Source organism: Phaethon aethereus (genome assembly GCF_964289735.1).
Source record: "Phaethon aethereus genome assembly, chromosome: 1".
NCBI lineage: Eukaryota > Metazoa > Chordata > Aves > Phaethontiformes > Phaethontidae > Phaethon > Phaethon aethereus.
In genome coordinates this window covers 40,554,309-40,576,591 of record NC_138575.1, presented here as the reverse complement: position 1 = coordinate 40,576,591, position 22,283 = coordinate 40,554,309, and the positions used below count along the sequence as shown (strand labels likewise).

At 40.9% G+C, this 22,283-nt stretch overlaps 1 protein-coding gene across 1 annotated transcript in view; it reads left to right on the top strand.

The window, feature by feature from the left end:
• Positions 1 to 5,630: 5,630 nt before the first annotated feature.
• The window catches only part of CPM (carboxypeptidase M), a gene marked incomplete at its 3' end in the record, with an annotated part of 35,646 nt that continues 18,993 nt past the window's right edge, over positions 5,631 to 22,283 (top strand). Inside the window, exons 1-2 of the mRNA XM_082012606.1 lie at positions 5,631 to 6,724; positions 6,903 to 7,053. Coding sequence (XP_081868732.1) covers positions 6,608 to 6,724; positions 6,903 to 7,053 — 268 coding nt within the window. The 5' untranslated portion in view covers positions 5,631 to 6,607. The remainder of the gene's footprint in view (positions 6,725 to 6,902; positions 7,054 to 22,283) is intronic.

The following is a 22,283-nucleotide window of genomic DNA, read 5'->3' as shown; positions in this document are numbered from 1 at the left end:
GCATGTTGTTTTGAAACACCCATTCCAAGGATGTGCCAAGAATGCAAGAGCGTCCCTCGTCCTACGCGTCTTCTCTAAGCATGGATTTGACTCTGCAGGAAAAATTGCTGAGTGGTTACTCAAGCATTGTGGTAGCAAAACAATTCTTCTTACATGATTTAGTTTAAGTGCAAAGCATTCTAAAGCAAGAAATCACTTTAAAGTCTTTGTAAATAAGTAACATTAGAAGAAGCTTAATCATACAAAAGTTCAATGAGCCAAGACAAAATTAAATCTTACCTGGTCTTTCTTGCTCCATATCAAACCTTGACTACTTTTATAGTTTTCCAGTCAATCTGTAAAACATGAACTAGGAAAAAAAAAAGTTCTCTAATGTCAGCAGCAAATTTCTTCATCCTGATTTTTGATTTTCTGATGAGGTTATGTATGACCTGCAATCAGCTACCTTCAAAGCCTGAGGACTGGAAGATTCTTTTTTTCCAGGTTGTGTCTTGTTAAGTGCTGCTTTTTAGCCAGCCTTCATAACTACCATGGGAGCAGCTTTTCTCCGTCGATTTACAAACATTTGTGAATAAAAGTTATTATTTCCAGTGCTCTTTTGTTTATGTTATTGTGTTTGTAAATACTGATTGTATCAAGATAACCTTAATAAGCTTTCTCTCATGACAGGTTGCCTTGGAAGGCTCATTTGGCTGGAGGAACTATCCGAATATTATCACTTTCTGTATAGAATAGGCAATAACATCAGACTAAGCCTAACAGAGGTTTCCATATTTGAAATACCATTTTCTTTCTCTACTTTTCCTTTAATTGGTATTACAAAACTGCTTGACAAGCACTAATTTATCTACAGTTAAATTCAGCATTACTATTCCCGTGTCATTAGTGGGGTAGGAGAGTAACAGGATTTCGTGTCCAGCCTGTCTCTAACGAACAAGCCATTGCCAGAACTGAGGCAGAGCACAAGAGTCTCTGTCTTCTGAGCGCAGCTCATTCTTCCAAAGAAACTCCCTGCTGACCTGTGGTATCACATACCTATCTACTTCTAGCCAGTAGTTCACTGCCAGCTCATTCTCACTCTCCATGGTGGCCCATCTAGCCCTTCTGCTCCCTCAGCCAAGGCCAGTGCTTGCACGGGCTGGATCAGGGAGCTGAGACAGGTGAAAATGAAGAGATTTTTTTGATTTTGTGTGTGTGTGTTTGGGTTAGCTTCCAGATGCACCAGCTCCCCAATCCAACTGACCTCATGGCTGCTTCGGTGCTTACACCGGCAGCAGGGTTAGATGCAGGGATGCCTCTTCCAGGGACAGCTCAGTTTTAGGTTGGTTTAGTCTGGCCACAAAACCATACCTGTATCTTCGGAGAAATGGAGCCTTCACACAGCCATATGGTTTAATAAATGACAGTCTAACCAGTACACAGCCAGTACAGATTAATCCAAGAAAAGACTTGCCAGCTGCTTTCAGTGAGGTCAAGCAAGTGGCATATTTTTTTATTGCACCACTAAACATTCATTTTTAAACTGCTGATCAGCAAATTCATAAATATTGTATATCTAGAAAGTTCCCTTTTCATTTCTCTCCCAAAAGAAAAAGGTTAGTTCAAAACATCACAATGTGTACTTTTCACTGATAGGAGATTTCAGCGCATACTTGGTTGTCTGTGTAGAGGTCCATTATGCATAAATCAGTGCAGAGAAATAGAGCATGGTTTTATTACACAATGACATTTTCCAAAAATGTCTTAATTTCTTGTTCAGGAAATGGCACCGTTGTTTACTTGAAACAGATACGTTAAGTGGCCTGGAGGAATTTTTTTAAGGAGACAGACTAGCCATCATTGTGAGTAAGAGTGTTGCATTGTTCTTGACAATGGCAATTAGGAGGCTATTTTGATCTGAAGGTAATTAGCAAAAATGGCAAGATGCTATTCCAAAGCTTGACAAATTTTCCAAAGGTTAAAAGCTGAAATGAGTCCAGTTCTTGGGACAAATTTCAGATTACTCAAAAGTATTGCTTAATATCAACAAGAAATCAGCTGTGAAGAATCTCTGCAATTTCCATGGTATTAACTGCAATGCATTTCATATACAAATTAGCAAACCTGACCAGATGCTATGTCAACATCTTAAAACCCTCAATTTTTGTTATCCTGGGGTCAGATTAGCAAGATGTTAGTAAGCAGAAAGATTACTCAGTCCTTTTCCATATGAACACCCGCCCTGAATCCTCTCAACTGTTTTTTCCCAACAACAGTATCTATAACATAACCCTTCCGCCCACCAGCCCCTTCTCCCCAAGTTTCAGTTCTGCCACTTCCTCAAGACCTCTGTGGACATTCCTCACCTTCCTTCTTCCCATCCACTTCCTTGAAATCCATTGGTCCCCAGCCCACTGAAGCTCCCATCAAACCTTCCTGGCTTTCCCCATTCTTAGTCCTGTGCTCTTAAGCTACCCAGGGACCCATTATGCCACAGGTGCAAAATTAAGTTCTGCCATTCCAAGGATAATTTATTTTCAAATTACATCTAATTCTGTGTGAACTGCTGAAAGGGCTAGTATAAGCCAATTTAAGAGGAGAAACATAAAACCAAAACATTTTACAGTCGCATTACACTACACAACGCACAACACTCAAGACATTTGTCTTGAACAAGACCATGTTCCCATGCTTCAACCCCCTGTGGAGCAGAACTGACCTGTTGCACCACAGCACATGACAACGTGTTGTCATACGGTAGCTCAAAATCTCTGCTGTATGCAGATTTTGCTGTTTGCAAGATGGGATGAGCAAGAGCCTTGTCAGGCAGCTAGTTGTGGTTCCAGATTCTCCAGCTAATTCAGTGCTTGTCTGGACAGCTCTAAACTATACCAGCTGCTCATAGTCCCCCTCGGGATCATTTTCTAATTGCAGATTACCAGACACAGTGGGGAACCCCTTTCTTCTCCAGGGGTAATCCTCATGCTGGGATGGAGGGGAGGAGATTCATGAAGCAAGTACGCAAGCCCCAGATGAGAATTGCCTGTGTGGTAGAGATGGCTAATAAGTTGGTGAATGCTTAAGCGATTCCTGGTGCTTTTGTCCTCTTTTATGCAGGGAATCTATCTTTCGCCATACCAATATCAGCCTGTTAATTCATCGCTGTGGGTGTTACACACCAGAATGGCTTCATTGCCATTTATTTAGGTGATTGGTATCTGGGTTTCTGCTAATCCAGGACTGTGCTGTCCTATCAAATTCATGTGTCTGTGTCATCACTTGTACTGAACTCACTTGTCTGGTTCGTCTCACTTGAGAAAACCTTTATCTAGTGTTTTTCTCACACACCAGAAATCTGATTGTCCAGTCCTTGGTGTTACATTGGTGCAAAGAACATGAAGCTGTAGTCTGTATGCCTAGGACATGATTTCAAATGAGAAAGTTTTAATAGCAGCGGAGATCCTTAAAAAATTTAATCCTTGTTAGTCACCTCTTGCCAAATCCTTGTTTGTCACATTTCTTGCCAAAAATATTTTGAAGCTCCAGTTATAATGTGGGACACTCATTTTTCTTACTAATTTTTGGAAAGTGCAGAAATCCTCCTTGAAAGATGATAAAACAGAGTAAGATTTCAAATTCCAGGATCGCCTCTGTGAATGTCTCTCCAAAATCACAAAAGCTTCCAGAAGATCTTTTTACTGCTGAGACCGATCTTAACGGTGTGTCTGCGAGGTGTCAGTCTTACAGTGCTACCTAACTATTGCATGAAGAAAAATTTTTCGTACCTGTTGCTTGTGATAGGATTTTCTTTACCTGTCACTAGAGGGCAACACAGCTACTCACATCATTTACACCACCCCGATATAGTCCACCACCCAGATACACACCACCCCAAGCAACTCTGACGAAATCCACGGGTGAGAATTTCACGTCAAAATTTGCATTTTTCTTTCCTACAAACCCCATGCTCAGGTGCTAGCATTAATAGTTACTGGTCGGATAGTTTTGAATGGACGATCAGGAATGACGCTGAGAGAACTATTAATGCTGTTTGCAGCAATAGGGCTTCATTTCTCTTGCTTTCCTCATGGGGGGCATTGTCCACTGCAGTGCTGAGAACAGTAACTGCAGTCAGTATCAGTCTTAATGCACATAGCCCCTGATGTTGAACCACCAATGCCTATGGGAGATTTATCGCTGACTTAATTTCATACAGGATTTGGTCTTCGGTACTGACTTTTACTCACAACTGCATGTACCAGAAAATTATTTGCCCAGGTTGGATTAAACCGACCTTCTGAAAAGTGATTCAAAAGCAATAGGTATCTTCAAATTTTGTGCAGGCTGGGGGGAAAAAAAAAAAAAAGTTTGATTCTGTCACATGTAACTCAAATATTGCCAAACAGGCTGGCTTGTCTTAACTTGCAAGCACCTGGCATGGAAACAATCTATCATTTTGAACATTCCTAAGTACAGTAATGCTCTCATTTAACCATGACTATGTTGGCCACGTTAAAGGGTGGTGTAATTTCCAAAGGAGATAACGCTGTGTGATTACCTAGTATCAAAGGTGATTTTAGTCATTTCGCTGAGGTTAAGTCTTTACAGCCCCCTGTGATTATTACCATGTTGCCAACACCCTACTCGGTCTTGGAGTCAGAATTCTCTGATTTCATGTGATTATCTTGGGACAGTTTCCAAGTATGTATATGTTGGATTACCACCTAAGTGTGTTTTCTTCCCTGCTTACTCAAGTGGTGTCTCCAGATCATCTTTCAAGAAGCCTATAAATATATACATTCAAGCCTCACAAATTCAAATGTGAAGCTCACATACTTCACTCCTTCCTCCTGCTTCTCTGCAGATGTTTGCAGTGTAACCCCCCAGTTTCTTTCCCATTCCATCTAGCAAATGCAAGTAACTCTAACCAACTAGTAACTTTTATATGTATATATAAAAATAAAAGGTAAAAGACATCCATATTTAGGTCTTGCAAGAATTTTCTTTTGTGATAGGTGAGAGAAGGTCTTGTCAAGTTATAAATGGTGGAGTCAGAGTATAGGAGAAAGGCTCTGGAGCTGTCCCCTCCCCCAGAATGCCATGCCTGAAGGAAGACTATTCAACAGAAGCCTCATATATCTCTTTTAACCAAGTAGCCTTGCACATTGCATACATCCCTTGTCATATATGATATGGAAGTCCCTCCCATGAACTAGGAATACTTGAGGGGACTGAACGTGGATATCTCGCCATCATTTTTAGATATATATGCTTCTGGTACATTGGGATACTACAGATACTTGCATTAAAGTATAGTTGGATTTTTTCCTTAAAGCTATAGGGTAAAAAAGAAAAAAAGTTACCTTTTAATTTAAGGGTAACTTTTTATTTAACAAGAACTTTTTATTAAATGCAGTGTCTCCTATTCGGAATGAAGGACTTGTTATTTGGGATTGGCTCATACATTCATTTCCTTCAATATTCTTTTTCTGACATGGACCAGCACAGCAAATTTCAGAAAAAGGTGGATGAAATCCTGGGGCTAGTTATCATGAAAACGGTAATTCTTCTTTCTCAGAAAAATGATGCAGAATTTACAAATAGTTGTATTCTAACACTCTGCTATATGCACATCATATTTTAAAAGAAATTTAGATGCTATGCTAATTTTTGTTGCTGGAGGCCAGCTTCACTTTTTTCTTTTAGTCCTTTTCAATCTTAAAGACAATAAAAGGTGATGAAAAAGTCTTTGTGGTGAATCCCAAGACTAGGATATCCCCAAGGCAATGTGGTTAGTGCAAAACCAAGAAAAGCATTTGATTCTGTAGATATAATCCAGTCCTTTCAGTAAGTGAATACAAGCCTATTAAAAACTCATCTAAAAAAAAAAAGCCAAAAAATGCTAGGCAGAGATTTTGTTAGATTTGGACAGCTATATTCTCTCAAGAGTCCCTCTGCATGCAGCAGGTTTTGTCTCTGGGCCTCAGGTGCCGGCACCCTGATTACATCCCAGGACAACAGAGGCGCTGAAGAAGAGCGGTGGTACGTGTCAGCCGGAGCCGGGCAGCTGTCACACCTCCCCTTAAAAAAAAAGAAAAAAATTAAAAATTTGAAAAAAGTCATTTTTTAACAGCCCTTCTTGCGAGTCAAAACAATCACCAAAAGTCAAAACGTGAACTTCTGCACCGCCCTCCCCTTTTTTTATTTTCCCTCCAGACTCCCTCTCACCCTCTCCGGGAAGAAAAATGAGGCAAAACCAACGGGGACTCGCCCAAAGGGGGCCGCGCTCTTGGATTCAGGACACCGCCCGGCAGCAGGCCCCCCAGCCGGTCCGCGACCACACGAAGTCGTCCGCCCGCCATCGGCTCCAGCCCTTTCCCTCCCCTCAACCTAGACGGAGGGACACGAGGAAGAGGAGGAGGAGGGGGGTTGGCTTCACCCCGAGGGGCTGCCGAGGAGAGCGGGGGGGCTGCGCCGCCCTGACAGGAGCGCTGGCAGGAGCCGTGTCGCTCACAGGTGAGGGCCGTTGGCGAGGCGGGAAGGAGGGAGGGGAGAAGGGAGAGGAGGGGGGCGGGTGGGTGTCCCCCTCCCTCTCTGCCCCTTGGGCGGGCCGGGGGGACCTGAGTGGATGAAGCCCGCGTCAGTCAGGGGTAGGGCGAGGCCGGCGACGGGGGATGGCGGCCCTCGCCCGACCTTGGGGTTCCAGTTGTGGAAGAGCGGCGGCACCATGCGGGCGGCCGCTGCGGTAGGAGCGGCGGTTGTGGGTGGAGGAGGAAGGCACCTGCTCCCTGTGTGAGGGGAGACGGGTTGAGGCGGGAGGGTTCCCTCCGGGGGGCTTGTCGCTGTCCCGGCTCTGCCGCCGCGGCAGCGACAAGCTCCCGTCCGGGTCTCCACTGCTGTTTGGTTCATCTGTTTCTTTCTAGGACGTGGCGGGCATTCTCTGTCTGTTTTCTCTGGCGGCCTCTTTGGATTTCAAATACCACCACGCTGAGGAGCTGGAGACGTACCTGAAGGGGGTTCATGCTGCGTACCCCTCCCTCACATACCTGCACAGCATCGGGCGTTCGGTGGAAGGTGAGGGGGGGGGGGGGCGCGAAGGCTTTCTGTGTTGTTTAAAACGGGATAAGCGTGGGTGAAGGTGGCTGCGGTGGGGTTTCGTGCGCGCTTGCTGCCGGTGGGCCGCTCTAATCGCAAATGTCGGCTGCCTCTCTGCTTAAATAATCTCTGTGAAGTTTCCTCTTCCCCTCGCTTAAGCGTGAATAACAAAACGTTTCACGCTTCAGCTAGGGTAGAAGTTCTTCCAACACCTCTTTTTTTTTTTTTTTTTTTTTTGAGAATTGGAAACTCCTGAGTGGCAATTTCAGAAACAGGGCTGTCTTTAAAGAGCATAAAACGTGTGGTACCGCGTTTGCTAAGCGCCCGTTCTAGGTGGGGCTGTAACACGAGTGTGTGTTTTCCAACTTGCGGGTATGTTAAAAATATCTTCTCTTTTGGCTTTACCTATTATTCCAGTAAATCTGGACCGACTAGAAAAAGGATTTCAAATCCTGTGCCGATACAAGGTCTTGTGTTTTAAATGAAGAATAGGATTTTCGTCTCAAACCCTACAGGAAAATATGCCAAAATCAATAATCACCTTTTTGGCCTTATATAGATATTTGAATTTATCTCTCTAGGATTGGTAGTTTCTTACAATAAATTTCTAGGAAAAAAGGGACTTTTTCACTCGTTTGAAGAGATCAGAAAGTTCAGTGTTTATTAGCAAACAAATAATGTGAATCTGTCCAGTTTTAAGCAAAAAACCCCATAAGTAGATTTCAATTCAGAAAACTAAATCGCTTTGACAAGAGATATAAAACTAGATAGAGAAGTTCATTCTTCAGAAACATCATCTGCTGCTCTAATTCTGTTTCATACCACTGGAAGGAGACAGCTGTAGCATCTATTATCAAATCTATGCTTGTGCTTATCCACTGAGAAAGATGTATTTTTTTTTTAATCATGAAGAATGCTAGTAGTTTCTTTTCATACCTCCTCCCTTGTGTTATCATATGTGTCTGCAAATTTTTTTAATATACTTGTATTTGTCTGGAACATCTCTTTTCAACTAAAAGTTTGTTCTGTTTCAGGGAGGTATCAAACAGCTGTCATGTTGCTAGGGTTATGTGATCTTGTCTCTGTGCTTGTCTGCACTGATGTGTTTTGTGGGAAAATTCAAACTAGACAAGGAAGACCTCAAAGTAGACAATGAATCTTAAAGTTATTTAAGTTGTGTTCTTGGTTTCATCAAAGGCAAGATTGTATTGGATTGTGTTATTCATCCATACAAGAGAAGGCTAGTCCCTTGAAGTACAGTTCCCTCCAGTACAAACTACCAATTATCCACATCTTCATTTTCCTACCTTGAGGGGACTTAGCTAATGTTTTAATGATAGGACTAGATTCTGATTTCTCTGGCATGAACTCTGCTGGCTTATCTTTGTGCAGGTAGTACAAAATCTTCCATCCAACCTGAGAGGTTGAAATCTTGGCTTTTACGTATGTAGGCATCTATTCCATCTTGTATCTAACACAAAGTGTTCAACCTGTATGAGTTCCATCAGCATGAAAACTGGAAATATATAATCTCTTGACTGTGAATGAGCAGTGTTCTGAAACGTTATTCAGGTTTTGGTATATTGCTTTCTGCTTTGACAAACTGTGTGAGAAAAGAGAATTACAAGGGCTCTCCCTTGGTCTGCCAGCTACACGCCATGATTCACAAAAAAGTGATCAGTGACAGTTTTTGCATGTCCTGCGTGCCTGTGGTATTCCTCTAATAGGTGGGCAGAGGAAACTTTCTCAGTGCCGTGTTGAGCAGAATGGCAGTGAAAAATGTTCAGTGCTTCTCTATTCTTTTTTCTATACGTTAAGAGATTTCTACTGCCATTATGAAACAAGACCTTAGAGTCCCCTGAAATATGGTAGAGAATGGTACTGAATTAGGGTCTCATTTGTTTTGCTCATACTAAAAGAAAATTTTCTGACAACAGTGTTTACATAACTTTGGTGAAAATGAAGTTTCAATTTTGGTCAATGGGCTGAAGTTCTGTTTCTCTTTTCTCAGTTAAGCTGACACAACCAAGAATGTATGTATGAACGTGCACTTACTTGTATGGATTTACTTGTGCTGTCCAATTACCAATTAGCTAAACCGTGATAGCAAGTTGTATTTATTGATGAAGAGAAATAAATTAATTTAAATATTATAAAACAGAGATTGATGTGATGTAGTAAACTTCCTGTTAAGATGTTGACATTCCTGATATGTAAATTGTTGATGATGAGTACAAAACCTTGTGAATCCATGTTGTGGCTATAAAGCCACCAGACATAACTTTACTGTGATCATGAATGGCTATTGTTCCCATGTTATTCTTTAATATAGGTTTTACTTTAATTTTATCTACTAATCTAGTATTATATACTGCCATCTAGACTTGGATTATGAAGAAGTAAAGGCTTGACTTTTGGTTGGCATGTGTAGACCCAGAGCTCTGCAAGGTTATCGAATCAACTCTTAGAAGCCAAAATGTGGAGGGTGGTAGGGACCTGTGTATTGCCACTTCAGAAAGTGATTGCATGTAGTTCTTTAACAGAAATACCTAAACATCCTTCATGTCAGAAGCCTCAGGTGCTCCAGGCAGATCATAAAGTAATTTAGGTCTGGAGGCCATCTAGTTTGAGCTCCTGGTCAAAGCAAGGCTAACTTGAAAGTTAGATTATGATGCTCAGGGCCCTCTCCACCCATGTTTTGAGTATCTGCAAGGGTGGAGATTCTACAATGGTCTCTGGGTACCTGATCCAGTGCCCAGCTACTGTTGTTGTGGCAATGTGTTTTCTTGCATCCAGATAGAATTTCCCTTGCTGTGAGTTATTAGCTGTCCGTTTGCTGTGCACCTCTAAGAAGGATCTCGCTCTGTCTTTTCTATAATGTCCCTTTAGGTAGTGGAAGGTTGTAGCCGTATCATCCTCCACGCCAAACAAACCGACCTCCCCTAGCTTCTCCTCAAGATGTAGTGTGCTTCAGCCTTCTAATCATCTCAGTGACCCTCTGCTGGACTTCCTTCAGCATGGTGTTGCCCCTCTTGTCCTAGGGAACCCATAGCTGCACACAGTGCTCCAGCTGTGGCTTTACTAATGCTGAATGGAGGGGAATAATAATTTCCCTCAAGATGCTGGCTTATGTTCTTGCTGATACAGCCCAGCATACAGGTTGCCTTTTCTGCTGCCAGTGCACACTACTGACTCACATTTATCTTGTCTATCTGGACAGTCCTCCCACTCCATGCAAGCCCTAGGTTGCAGAGCTGCAACCTAGCCAGTCTGCAGCCTGTACAAGCATGGGCTTATCTTCTTGGGCTGATAATCCCAATATGGGGTTCTTCCAGGTACAGGATTTTGCTTTTGCATTTGCCAGACTTCCTGAGTTTTCTGTTGAGAAATTCCTTCAACTTGTCAAGGCCCCTCAGAATGGCAGCTCTGGCCCTGATGAAGGTATTAAATGGTATCAGTTTCAGTATTGACCCTTGAGGAATGCCGATAGTAATTTGCTGTTACTTGAACCATCAATTACTCAGTCCAGCCAGCTTCTGACCTCACTATAGCCTACTCATCTAATCCATATGTTCCCAGCTTGTTTACAAAGATACTATGAGGGTGACTGAGCACTGGAACAGGCTGCTCAGGGAGACTGTGGAGTCCCCTTGGAAATATTCAAAAACCATCAGGACACAGTCCTGGGCACCTGGCTGTAGATGGCCCTGCTTGAGCAGGGGGGTTAGACCAGGTGACCTCCAAAGGTCCCTTCTAACTGACTCTGTTGAAAGCCTTGCTAAGGTCAAGGCTGAAGAAATGAGAGTACTTCCCTCTCTCGCACTAAGCCAGTAATTTCTGCATAAAATGTAAGCAGTCAAGTATGATTTGTCATGGATAAATTTGAGGCAAGATTTACAAAGTGTGTTTATTTGATGTAGATAGACTGTAACAGCAATGTACACAATGTAACCAGTACTCACTGGAAAACAAACTAAAAGATGCCCAATCTGTTTTGTGGTGGTTTACATCACCATATGGAAATTCACAGCCCCTCTGCCAGATTACTTGGAACACCTCTGCCAGATTACTGGGAAGAATGTGTTCTAGACTGGCAAAGACCTGTTCGGTCTCCAGGTCTGTACATTCAGAAGCTATGATATTTAATTGTGCATCTCATCTGCTAAGCTATTTTCCTTAAATGAGAGGAGAAGGGAGCTTGAAAAGATGTAGCCCATTGGCTGACAAAACTGAGTGTTATCTGTTTGGTCTAATTTAGTAGGTAACCTCAAATACCTCAAGATTTGTAGGTAATTTGTATGTTTGTGAGAGACCCGATATGGTCTTATAAGCAGGTAGGCAGAGATGTGTGATGACTTAAAAAAAACCTTGATGCTTTTATATTGTTTCAGATATGTTGTTGAATAAGCTTGTAAAAGATCTTTGGCAGGAACTCCTTTTTCTACTATGCACAATATCCGGCGTTAGTACGGTATATGTGCTTTATAATAATAGAGGAGGCTGCAGAGCTGTGTCAGTCTGGAGAATGGGGCCTGGTGTAATCCTACTAAGCTGTCCTGCCTATTACCACCCCAGCAAAAAACAGACTGACTCTTCAGCGAACAAATCTTAGTGTGCATTATCAAAAAGAAAATATTTGATGTAAATGTATGATCTGTGGCTTTTCATTGTTCAAGATACCATGCTGTTATTCTTCTTGGGGGGGGGGGGGGGGGGGGGAGAAAGAGGGTGTTGCGAAGCAGATTTAAGGATTCTAATAGATAGACCTGATGACTTTATTAGGAGAACAAAGGCAAGCAACGTTGAAAGAGCTGAATGGCTTTTGTAGTAGATCCACACTCTTTAAAAACTCTCTTCAGATATACTCTGGATTCAGATAAAGTGATAGCATGCCAACTACAGCTTGGTTTAGATCTAGGTTTTCTGGAGGCCAGTGTGCATTTTTAGAATTCCAGTCAAATCGGAACAGTCATAAACATCATGCTTAAGCCAGTTCCTGCTCACTGAGCAAAAAGTTGTGTATGGTTAAAGTACCTCTGTCTCTACCTAGCAAAGAGCTTCAAAGTTGACTTAATAGATTAATATCTCTTTGGCAGATTCTACCACTGGAGAGAAAAAAAACAAACCAAAACAAACTGACCAGATTTTATTGTGGTTTCATTAGAAATATTCAGAAATGTCATCTTGCAAAAAAGCTGTCCCGAAAGCTTCTTTTTTAGGTGAGAACTATGGTTTAATCATCCTATTCTGCTGCTTATTGTTCAATTGCACCCTCCATTGTCCTTGAACTGGCACATTCCATACATTAGTCTTAAGCACTTTGCTAACTTCCACTAGTCCACCAAAAAAAAACCACCTCACTTATTAGCATTCTGCTATCCTTGCTCTATAAACAGAGACGCTGAAGCATGCGCGGGCAGGGTGTTTGGTTGGTTTGGTTTTTAAAGATCATGCAGGACTTCCACGTGCTGTGTGTGTAGAGGATACTATGTACTACAGGGAAGGTGTGCTCTGCAGGGCTCCTAGCAGCACAGGTTACTCAGTGGCTCGACGAGGTGCCTGTTGGAGCTCATTGTGTCTCCTTCCTGCCTGCATTCATGGGCTTCCCTCCTCAGAAAATGGCAGGGAATGGTGCGTGCCCAGGTTTCCATCTGATGAACAGCTGAGACTTCAGCGGAAGGGTGCCCTAGGGATTAGGACTCGGGTAGTGCAGTGGGAAGTCTGTGCCTGCCTGGTAATAGGGTAGGCAGAGAACCTAGGCAATTAACCTGCCCCTGACATCATTCTGCACAAACGTCAGTGGAACGTGTGCCCAAGATATGCCAGGAATCAATTTAAATCTACTGACTTTTCTGATACAGCGTGACTGATACTTTCAGGCATTTATGGGGACGCTATTGAACAGAGGACTGCTAACTTTGGGTTCATTGCACTCCAGTAAAAATATTTAGTAATAAAAGACCAGGTGTTGTATTTGTCTAGTCTATATATTGACAGTCCATTTATGTAGCTGGAAACTGATGTCTACCTGGGGAAAAATAGGAACTTACTTTTAGACCTTTCTTGTGATACAGTATGGAAGGAGCTTGAGTTGCTACCATCAATAGTAAAATGCACTGTAAATTTTATTGAATTTATGTTAGAAACACTTATCTTCTGGGTGTTTTTACTTTGTTTAAAGTATTACAAAACAAGTTTTACTGCTAGAGAAAACAAACTGAAATATGTATCCATAAAGTGTTTGTACTCTACTGGAATTGTTCTTAGGTTAGTTTCAGGGGTTCTGGCACTCTACAAAAATAGAATGAGAAGGTTATACATAGCCCAGTGTACTTTGAGGTAAGTTTCTCAGTGTTATCCAGTATTAAATGTTTGTACAAAATACATGCAAGTAACAGTGTAATTTTAAAAAAGGAAGTAAAAAAAAAAAGTGACAAAGATGACTTTCTCTTGAAAATAAACAAATTGTCTAGAGGAAAATCCATAGGGAATATGGTGTCGTTAAAGAGAATATTGTAATTATTTTTTCTGTGGTTACATGATGTGAGGTATGTTTGCATAGGAGAGTATTACCTTGCTTGTTCCCTTTGAATGACTGCTGCAGATGGCTTTCCTCCCATCTCTAGTCCTTGACAATGTCTCCCCTTCCTTTCCCTCCTCCTCATCTCCCACCCCATGAACTTCCTTAGTACTGTGAATTGAAGGCTCATCGTACAAGCATGGCATGTGTAGATAATATAAGCATTGAGATATTCAGTGTTCATTTTTAGAAACAAGAATGAATGAGACATTTCCCACTCTGAGGGCCTCATGTAAAGCATACTAAAGTCACTTGGCTCAAGTCCAGAGTTTCATTAAAAATGGGCATTCTGAAACTTATCGTGATTAGTTAACATTTTACCCATTCTTGCCTGCTTTGCTTCTGAAATTTTTCCCCCCTTATGTGCCACTTGCTCTTTTTGGTCTCTTCCTTCATAACTATCTTTGTTCTAGCCTTTGTCAGTGCTTGTGGTATATAAAAGTATGTTAACAAGATTCTAGGTAGGTTTATGTGTCAATTTAATTATTGAAAGGGTGTTTGGGTGCATGGATGGGCTTGATCTTAACAGCCTTGTAAACTCTAGTTGCAGTATGTTGTGTGAGTCATGGTGATGGGAAGGGGAAGGGAACAGAGGAGGACTGGCAACTGAAGCTAAAAAGTCTTTAAATGTTGAAATGTAGTTTCATATTTCATCTGACTACAACTTCTAGCAATTTAGTTACCAGAATTTGTTTAAATGTGAATACTGTGCATGTCTACTTATAGGAGAAAAAGCATAGCACTTCTACCTTCTGCCTACAGTAGTTTGACTACTGTAATGTGACACAAGTAGTTTGTGTGCAATCAGTCTTCCAATAGGCAAGTACGAAAATTTTGCCTGATGATAGAATCATGGAATAGTTTGGGTTGGAAGGGACCTTTTAAAGGCCATCTAGTCCAGCGCCCCTGCAATGAACAGGGACATCTTCAACTAGATCAGGTTGCTCAGAGCCCCATCCAACCTGGTGTTGAATGTTTCCAGGGATGGGGCATCTTCCACCTCTCTGGGCAACCTGTGCCAGTGTTTTACTACCCTCATGGTGAAAAATTTCTTCCTTATATCTAGTCTAATCTACCCTCTTTTAGTTTAAAACCATTACCTCTTGTCCTATCCTAACAGGCCCTGCTAAAAGGTCTTGCTTATAAGCCCCCTGTAAGTACTGGAAGGCTGCAAGTTCTCCCCAGAGCCTTCTCCACGCTGAACATCCCCAACTCTCTCAGCCTTTCTTCATAGGAGAGGTGTTTCATGATAACATGACTTAACTTATCAATCTTTTAAACATCTGATGCTGACCAAGCTATGTACTTTTTATAAATTATTTGCATAAAAAGCATAGCCATACTGACAGCAATGCTAAGATGTTACTCTGAGATGAAGTCACTGACTCTGAGCATGTCCCTATTCTCATGCAGTGAAAGTAAAATAATTTGCTTAAATCTTCTTTTCTTTATGCTTCCAGTGAATTGGTCAACCATCCTTGTCTTGCCTTCTATGCTATCTTCTACACCTAAAAATAATAATGGATGTGTGGTGCAGTTTCCTTTTACATACATGCATGCACACACACAAATTAAACTTGAAAGCGGTTCTTGCAGAAAATCTTGTGGGAAGGTTTTTTCTGTGAAACCTGCCATATCGGAGATATCTGTCCCAGCCTTAAAAAAAAAAAAGTTGCGAGCATCTGTTTGAAGGGAACCTATCATAGCAATATAGCAATATGCTTCTTCTTGCATAAAAACTGTTACCTAGTACTGGAACATTTATGTTGTAACTTTGCAATGGAATGATCTGATCTATTTAGAAATAGTCTACCTGTAAGCAGCATTTGTTTAAAACCAGTGTTTTGGGAAAAATCTCTGCTCTCTTGCCTCCTCTCTACCCCTTGCTTTGTAGCTGTCTAGTTGCAGCATGTATTTGTCAAGCTTTTCTTCAGAGCAGTAAAGGTCTTAATCCTGCAGCCACCTTGTTTTCCCGCAGCAAGACTTTGCAGTTTCTCATGTCAATTCTGTCTACTTCTAAACAGACAACTGGATACTGTAACTTAAACCAGTGAAGTTGACAATGCTGGGAAGCTTGTGTAACATAGAATCAGTAATTGCAGCTGATGGATGCAGTTTGATTCTTCTCTATCTCCATATCCTTTAGCTGGTGTTGAGAAAGTAAATATGTAGAAGATGGTTTTTAAGAAAAACAACCAACCACAAAACCACAGAGATCAGGATACTAAGAATGGTGCACAATGGACAGATAAATTACTGGGTCCTTCCCCCTGCCCCCCCTTGCTTCTTGTAGGATTCTGCATTTTGGAGCACTGTACATAAATTTTTAGCCAGGTAAATAAGGTGTGATCTTGAAACATGGCCTGTGATCCTTTGTATAGCTCATAACTACACTGGCAATTTAACTCTAATTTGTGGTCTGCTGATTGCAAGGGGAAAACTAAACCTGTACGCTCACTTTGTGTTACTTTTTATAAGTAACTCAGTGTTGACTTACATTGGTCCTAAATAAACATGCATTCCCTCAGACTGCTGTTTTTTGAATGCCGTAGAGTAGCACAGGAAGAGAAGGAGAGTCTCCAATGAAGAAAAAAGGATAAAACATAACCATACATCAAGAGATGGCCTTCAATTAAGGGTCTTCTACCACCGGATTAGGTCTCTTTATTAGCCTGTCACAGCCTACATTTGCTGGTCTTTGAGTCATGCTATAGGGCCTACATTTCCCTAGGAATAGAGAAAATTGGGTTAATATTGATGTTAATGATCGGTGATGTGAGTTGAATTGCCCTTTCAGTACAATGTTGTTAATTTTTAAATAAATTCTAATAGCAAAATTACTTAAAGAAATAAAACTCTTATCCTATGCCTGTGTTTTACCCAGATGGTCAATCTGCATTCTCTCCTCTTACTTGAGGAGAGCACAGTAAGACATCCCTCCTACCCCGCTTCAGGGGATGAGGCTTTTTATAATAGAAGAGTGTTTCTAGCAGCTTTCTATTCACTTCCCACAAAAGGACAAGAGCAGTGTGCCTTGCATCCCTTCTGGATGGCCTTTCTGCCTAGGACCTCTGGCTGTAGATCCTTGGAGCTACCGATGTTGCTGATTCTCAGGGCTGCCTAATTAAAGCTTTACTATATGTAGTTATGGTATGGGATGTTGTGTTCAGCTAGGTCACAAAAGTACAAATGGAGACCTACTCATAATACATTAGTTGATAGGCAAGATGTGACTTCTTACCCTGAAGCGTTTGTTCCTTGGGCAGTTGTTCTATGCCTGATTTTGCATAGAAGAGAGACCTAGGTTTTTGTTTTTTGTTTTTTGGGTTTTTTTTAGGGCTTGGCTCTTTCTTTGAATGAAAGCTGGATATGCACATGATTGCTAGTTCTGCTTTCTGAACCTTTTTATGAATCAGGTAGCTACCGGAGATGGAAACAAATAATGCATAGGGCTGGCTGTAGCTCTCTTCCCCTTGCAGCTGAGAGATTACCCTCCCGGTAAACTGTTCCACTTCTGGCACAATAACTCTTATAACCTATGCAGTGGTTCAGAGGTTAGAGGATGCTTCTAAGCAGATGATTCTGTGGTTTGATGTCTAGGGCTTACTTGTTATGGGAAAGGTCAGTCCATGGCAGTTGGAGTTATTTAATTAAATGGCTGTAGCTGCTGTGCAACATGCTGAGCTCACAGTGGCTTTAGGACAGTTGAGTTACATTTCCTGTTTGTTCCTAGCCAATCTGTTCTACATCCATGGGTCTTGCGGTTACCTGGGGCTTTTCAACAGAGCTTGAGCAGATATGAAAAAGTAACATTTATCCTAAAGCTAAAATGAAAGCAAACTGTCTTCTCAATAAGATATACAGCCCTATCGTGTCAGTTCAAAAGTCCAGCCTGGTCCAGTGTTCTTTTTTCCAAGAATAGCTGGAGAAAGTCTAGGAATAGGATAGGCACAGAATACTTCCCCAGTATGCACTTCTAGCAGTGTGCAACCTGGCTGTTCCTGACAAAGCGTATTTCCTAATCATGCTGGACCTAAGTAGGTTAAAGTACAAAGCTTGCTTTGGTACACAATTGTAATAGGCTGATCTCAAAATCCAAGAAGAAGCAAAGGCCATCAGAACATGTGTCTCTTTGAGACACAGGGTGAAGTTACTCTGTTTGCAGGTAGTAACACTGCCTGAATTTTAGTTCCTTGTAGCATCTGTTGCCTTTCCTAAAAGGCAGTCACTAATTTTTCTAAGGAGATATTTTGTTACTCATTTTGACAGAGAATCTGGAAGCAACTATTCAAACTAATATAGCTAGTTAACTAAACCAGAAACAGATGATGATGATTATGATAAGGATTGGATTCCTTTGAAAAAGGTAATTTATCTTGCTGCTTTTCCCTTCCAGCCAGTTAAAAAAAAAAAGGGGGGGGGGGCAGGGGGAAGCTGCTTACTGTCTGAATTTGTAGGACTCTGCTTGCTTGCTAGTGTTGAGATGTATATTGTTTGGAGCTTCCTATTCTTGGGGCAAACAGAATGTCTGGGATCTGCCAAGGATATTTACAGGATATGCATAGCAAGTCTTTCAAGGAGGTGCTTCAATGCACTGAAACTCTTAAGTACACCAGTAACTTCTCAGCTGTGTAGGAGCAACAACCTGTAGTCTCCTCCTGGTTTCGTATTCCCTCTCTTGCCTTCAAGTGGTGCGAATAGTTTTGGCCTCCTCTGACCCTGGTGGTAAACGAGTAGGCCAAATAAAACTGCTGAATCTGGATAAATTGCACTTAAACCATCCCCCTCCTTGTGCCTGGCTTGTGTTATAAGCAGTCACTTTGCTTATGATGATCCAATGGTACTACTGTGAATGGGTAATATTACTTTCTTTTACGTATACAGTAGCTCTTCTGAAAATTACTAGATGCATACCAGTTCCACACCTTTCTCAGAAAATAAAGCACACATTTTTAGAACTAGTCTTAAAAACCCTGCTGTAATAGAAGTAAGAGCTGGTGAAAAGGAAAAATAGTCTGTTTGATTTCTGGGAGTGAATATGAAACCCATTAGTGTAAATAGTGGGGAAAGCCTATTCAGGCTAATTCTATGTGTCTGTGGTGATCTCTTCTCAGTGAGCAATACTGAATAAGATTAGTGTATATTAATTTAAAAACAGTTTTCCCTTCTAGGTTGTTTTTGTTTAGACTTTTAAAATTTATTTTTATTTCTTGGTTTGTATTCAAATAAACTATAAGGTGCTGTTGTGGAGACTGTGCTCTGGATTGGCAATTTTTCATGTTTTTGTGGATGAAGAGTGTGCTCAGCTTGATTATGAGAACTGGAAATGGTACAGCATCATGAGTCACGTATACGTGGGAAAGAAAGGGTTGTTGTTCTCATAAGATAAAGTCCTATGACAGTGTCTAAAGCAGCTATGGATGTCCCAATCAACCAAAGATTTGTAAACCTTTAGGAAGATAAGCACATGAACTACAAACTGTTTTGACTCCCTTACCTTCTCAAGTGCTTTGGTTACAAATAAACAGTATCTATTTTTTTTTTAAAACAGTCATTGGTCATTCCTACAGTTCTGCTTATAAGGTACTGACTCTAGATCGGATGGGTTGGTATAACCTCTGGAAGTAGACAGGTGCTTAATAAGTGGAAAATTGTTACTTTTATTTATTTTTCCCTTCAAAGGGAGAGAGGTGGCCTTATGCCTGTAAGAAGGCGCACATGGGAAGAGACCAGAAGTGTTAAGTTAAGCAGTGGCCCCAGCATAGTTACTGTGTCAGTGGTAGTGCATCCGTTGCTGAAACGTTCTCATCCTTTGTATCTCAAGAAATGCCAAAAATTGGCTGAGATGGGACTGTCTGTATTTAGCACTCAAAGTTGACAAGTGGAAATAGAGAGCACAGGATAGTCCTAACACTTTGAAATAAAATTTTAAAATGCTGGACAGGTACTGTACCAATTTCTCTCTCTTGCTGTTATCCTCAAACAAGCATTTGCTTCTTTATCAATGATTTTTACTCTTTCCAATAGCTTGTTAAGAACAGTGTGGTTAGAGTGTTTCTTGCTAAGTATGATCTCTTTTACAGTCTCTCAATTAAACAGGATACTTTAGGAAACAAAAACAAGTAGGAAAACCTTTGCTCCACTCCCCAAATAAGTGCTGTCAGTTTGGGGTGTCCATGGTAGACCTGCAGTCTAATATTACCTTGCGCTCTTTTGAGTTTGCTCTGCTTGTCCATGCACTGTGCTGAATATTGCCAGATATGCCTGGTTAACGTATGTGATTGATCTGTACCTTTTTAATCCTTCAAAATACCTTGAAGACTCTCTTATATTTTCAGTGTCCTAGTTCTTCTTGGGATACCAACTTTGTTCATTACTAATGCTAATCCAGGCCAAGCCTTTAGATAATCCTTTCTGTCTCAGTGGACCATGAGAACTGAACATGAGGATAAACTCTCACAAAGAATCTGATATACTACAGTTGTTCATACAGATGTCTATCTGATCCCAGCTTCAGGTACTTAGGTTATTCTGAGTATAAACTATTCATCTAGAGTGTCTGTTCTCTGAACAGACAGCTGCCTTTTTTTTGGCTGATAACTTACAAAATTTATATCCCCAAAGGATACATTTATAATACTTACCGTAATCTGGAGGGTGCTTTACTCAATAGTCTGGCTAGATTAAACTCACATATTTGTTCATGTTTGTAAGGCTACTTCTGCAATGCTATGATATCGGTCACTTTGATTAAACATTTCTGGTTATATAAAAAAATGTGTTGTTAACTCAAATTCTGTTAGAATCTGAATCGAGCTGTGTGTGCTGCTGTTGGGCGGTCCTTTTGCAGAAGACAAGTTCCAAAATAGTTTTAGACTTTCTAGCTTGAATTGATGATGGCAAGTCAGACTACCACAGAGCAAGGATGCTGCTGGTGCTTGCTTAGCAAAAAGGAATTACTCCTGAAGTCCTTCATTAGCTGTGGTAGTGTTTTGCCAGAAGGCATTGTGTTGCCCCACTGTTATCATGGAGAAACAAACATTTTATCTCTATTGAAGCTTGTGAGTGCAATACTAAGCTACATAGGTATTTAATAACTTTGTATTTCCATCTTCTTGCCCTTTTCAGAAATACCACGAGAGTGTGTGCACACAGGGGGTGATTTTACTACTCTGTTACATACTGACAGTACTGAGCTTTGCAGTAAATGCAAGTACAGATCACAAAACTTATAAGCCTGGTTTATGTTAGCATGGAAACAGATTTACCACAAGTGTGGTATAGAAGTTAGAAGTGATAAAGCCAGGATTAATTTCTTAACCTCTCTCTTCCTATAAGATAAGGAAGTTTGTGTAGAAATAAGCATAATGTGACTTAGTTTCAGAAATAGGTGTCAGACACAGCTGCGAAGATACCCTGACATAGTTCTGCAATAAAAAGAAAACTGTAAAGATACCTTAGTATCTTGCATGGTAACAATTAACCTAGATTTATGCTAGTATTACAGGTAGCCAGTAACAATGAAGTGTCCAAAGACATAGCAGAATATGTTGCCAAATGCAGTTAGGGAAGTGTTTCCAATATTAGTATGCATAGTTAAAGTGGATTAAAGAGTGTATGAGAGATTACGTGGGAACTGTGGTATATATCTACAGAAGAATTTATCAAGGAGCGACTCTCATGCCATCCCGTCTCCCCACAATATTACGTATAAGTCATGCAGGTGCTAGTTATTTGCATCGTTTCTCTTTCTTCTGTCAAACCATAATTATGTAGTGGTTGCTCCTGCAGTGGAAGCTGTTATAAAAATCAGCTGGTGTGTTTATTTCACTACTGTTACTTGGTGTTCTCATCGTAGAATCTAGGCTGAAGCTCTTCTGCTTATACTGGAATTGAGCAGGATTGATACAAGCTATGCCTAAGGCATAGCCACCACCCTCTTACGTTCTCATTGAACAAAACCTTGTCTGTCTGGTCACCCTTCTTACCTTGCAGTGCTTTTGTTTGTATGCTTTGGGGGTCAGAAACATGTATTTTGTGTGGAGAACAATAGAATGAAGCCCTGGTAGTGTAAGTTCTCAGGACTGCTGAAATATCAGTAGTCAATAACAATCTGAAGAATAATGATAAAGATTTTAAGTTGTTTGCACTTTCTATTTAACTTCTCTATCTTTTCTTGCTACTGAGGTGACCTTCCCTACAGTTTAGGGATGCATCTTTCTGGGTAATATGCAAACCACCCTGATAATATGCTATTAGGCCTGTAGAGTTTGTTGCCAAACATGAGATAAGGAAGAGTTAAAAACTGGTAAGTTTCAAGGAAGAGGATATGAAAAACAAAGTAGTAAATTGTTGTGGCTTGTATTAAATCTCAAGAGTGTATTTTTTGAGGTCATTACTTTGATTTTGTATAACGTCATGTTGTCTTTTTTTCATAATCTAGCTTTATGGGTTTTATGGATAATGTAGATGGATCCAAACAGATTCATATCTGAGGCTTGGATTTAGACATCTGAAAACTTAATTTTCTAATCAGTGTCAGAACAGGTTTTGGATGAGCTATGTTCAGTGTTGTGCTATTCAATAGGTATTCAGTCAGATCTGGAGCCAGAGTAGATTGTTTTTGACA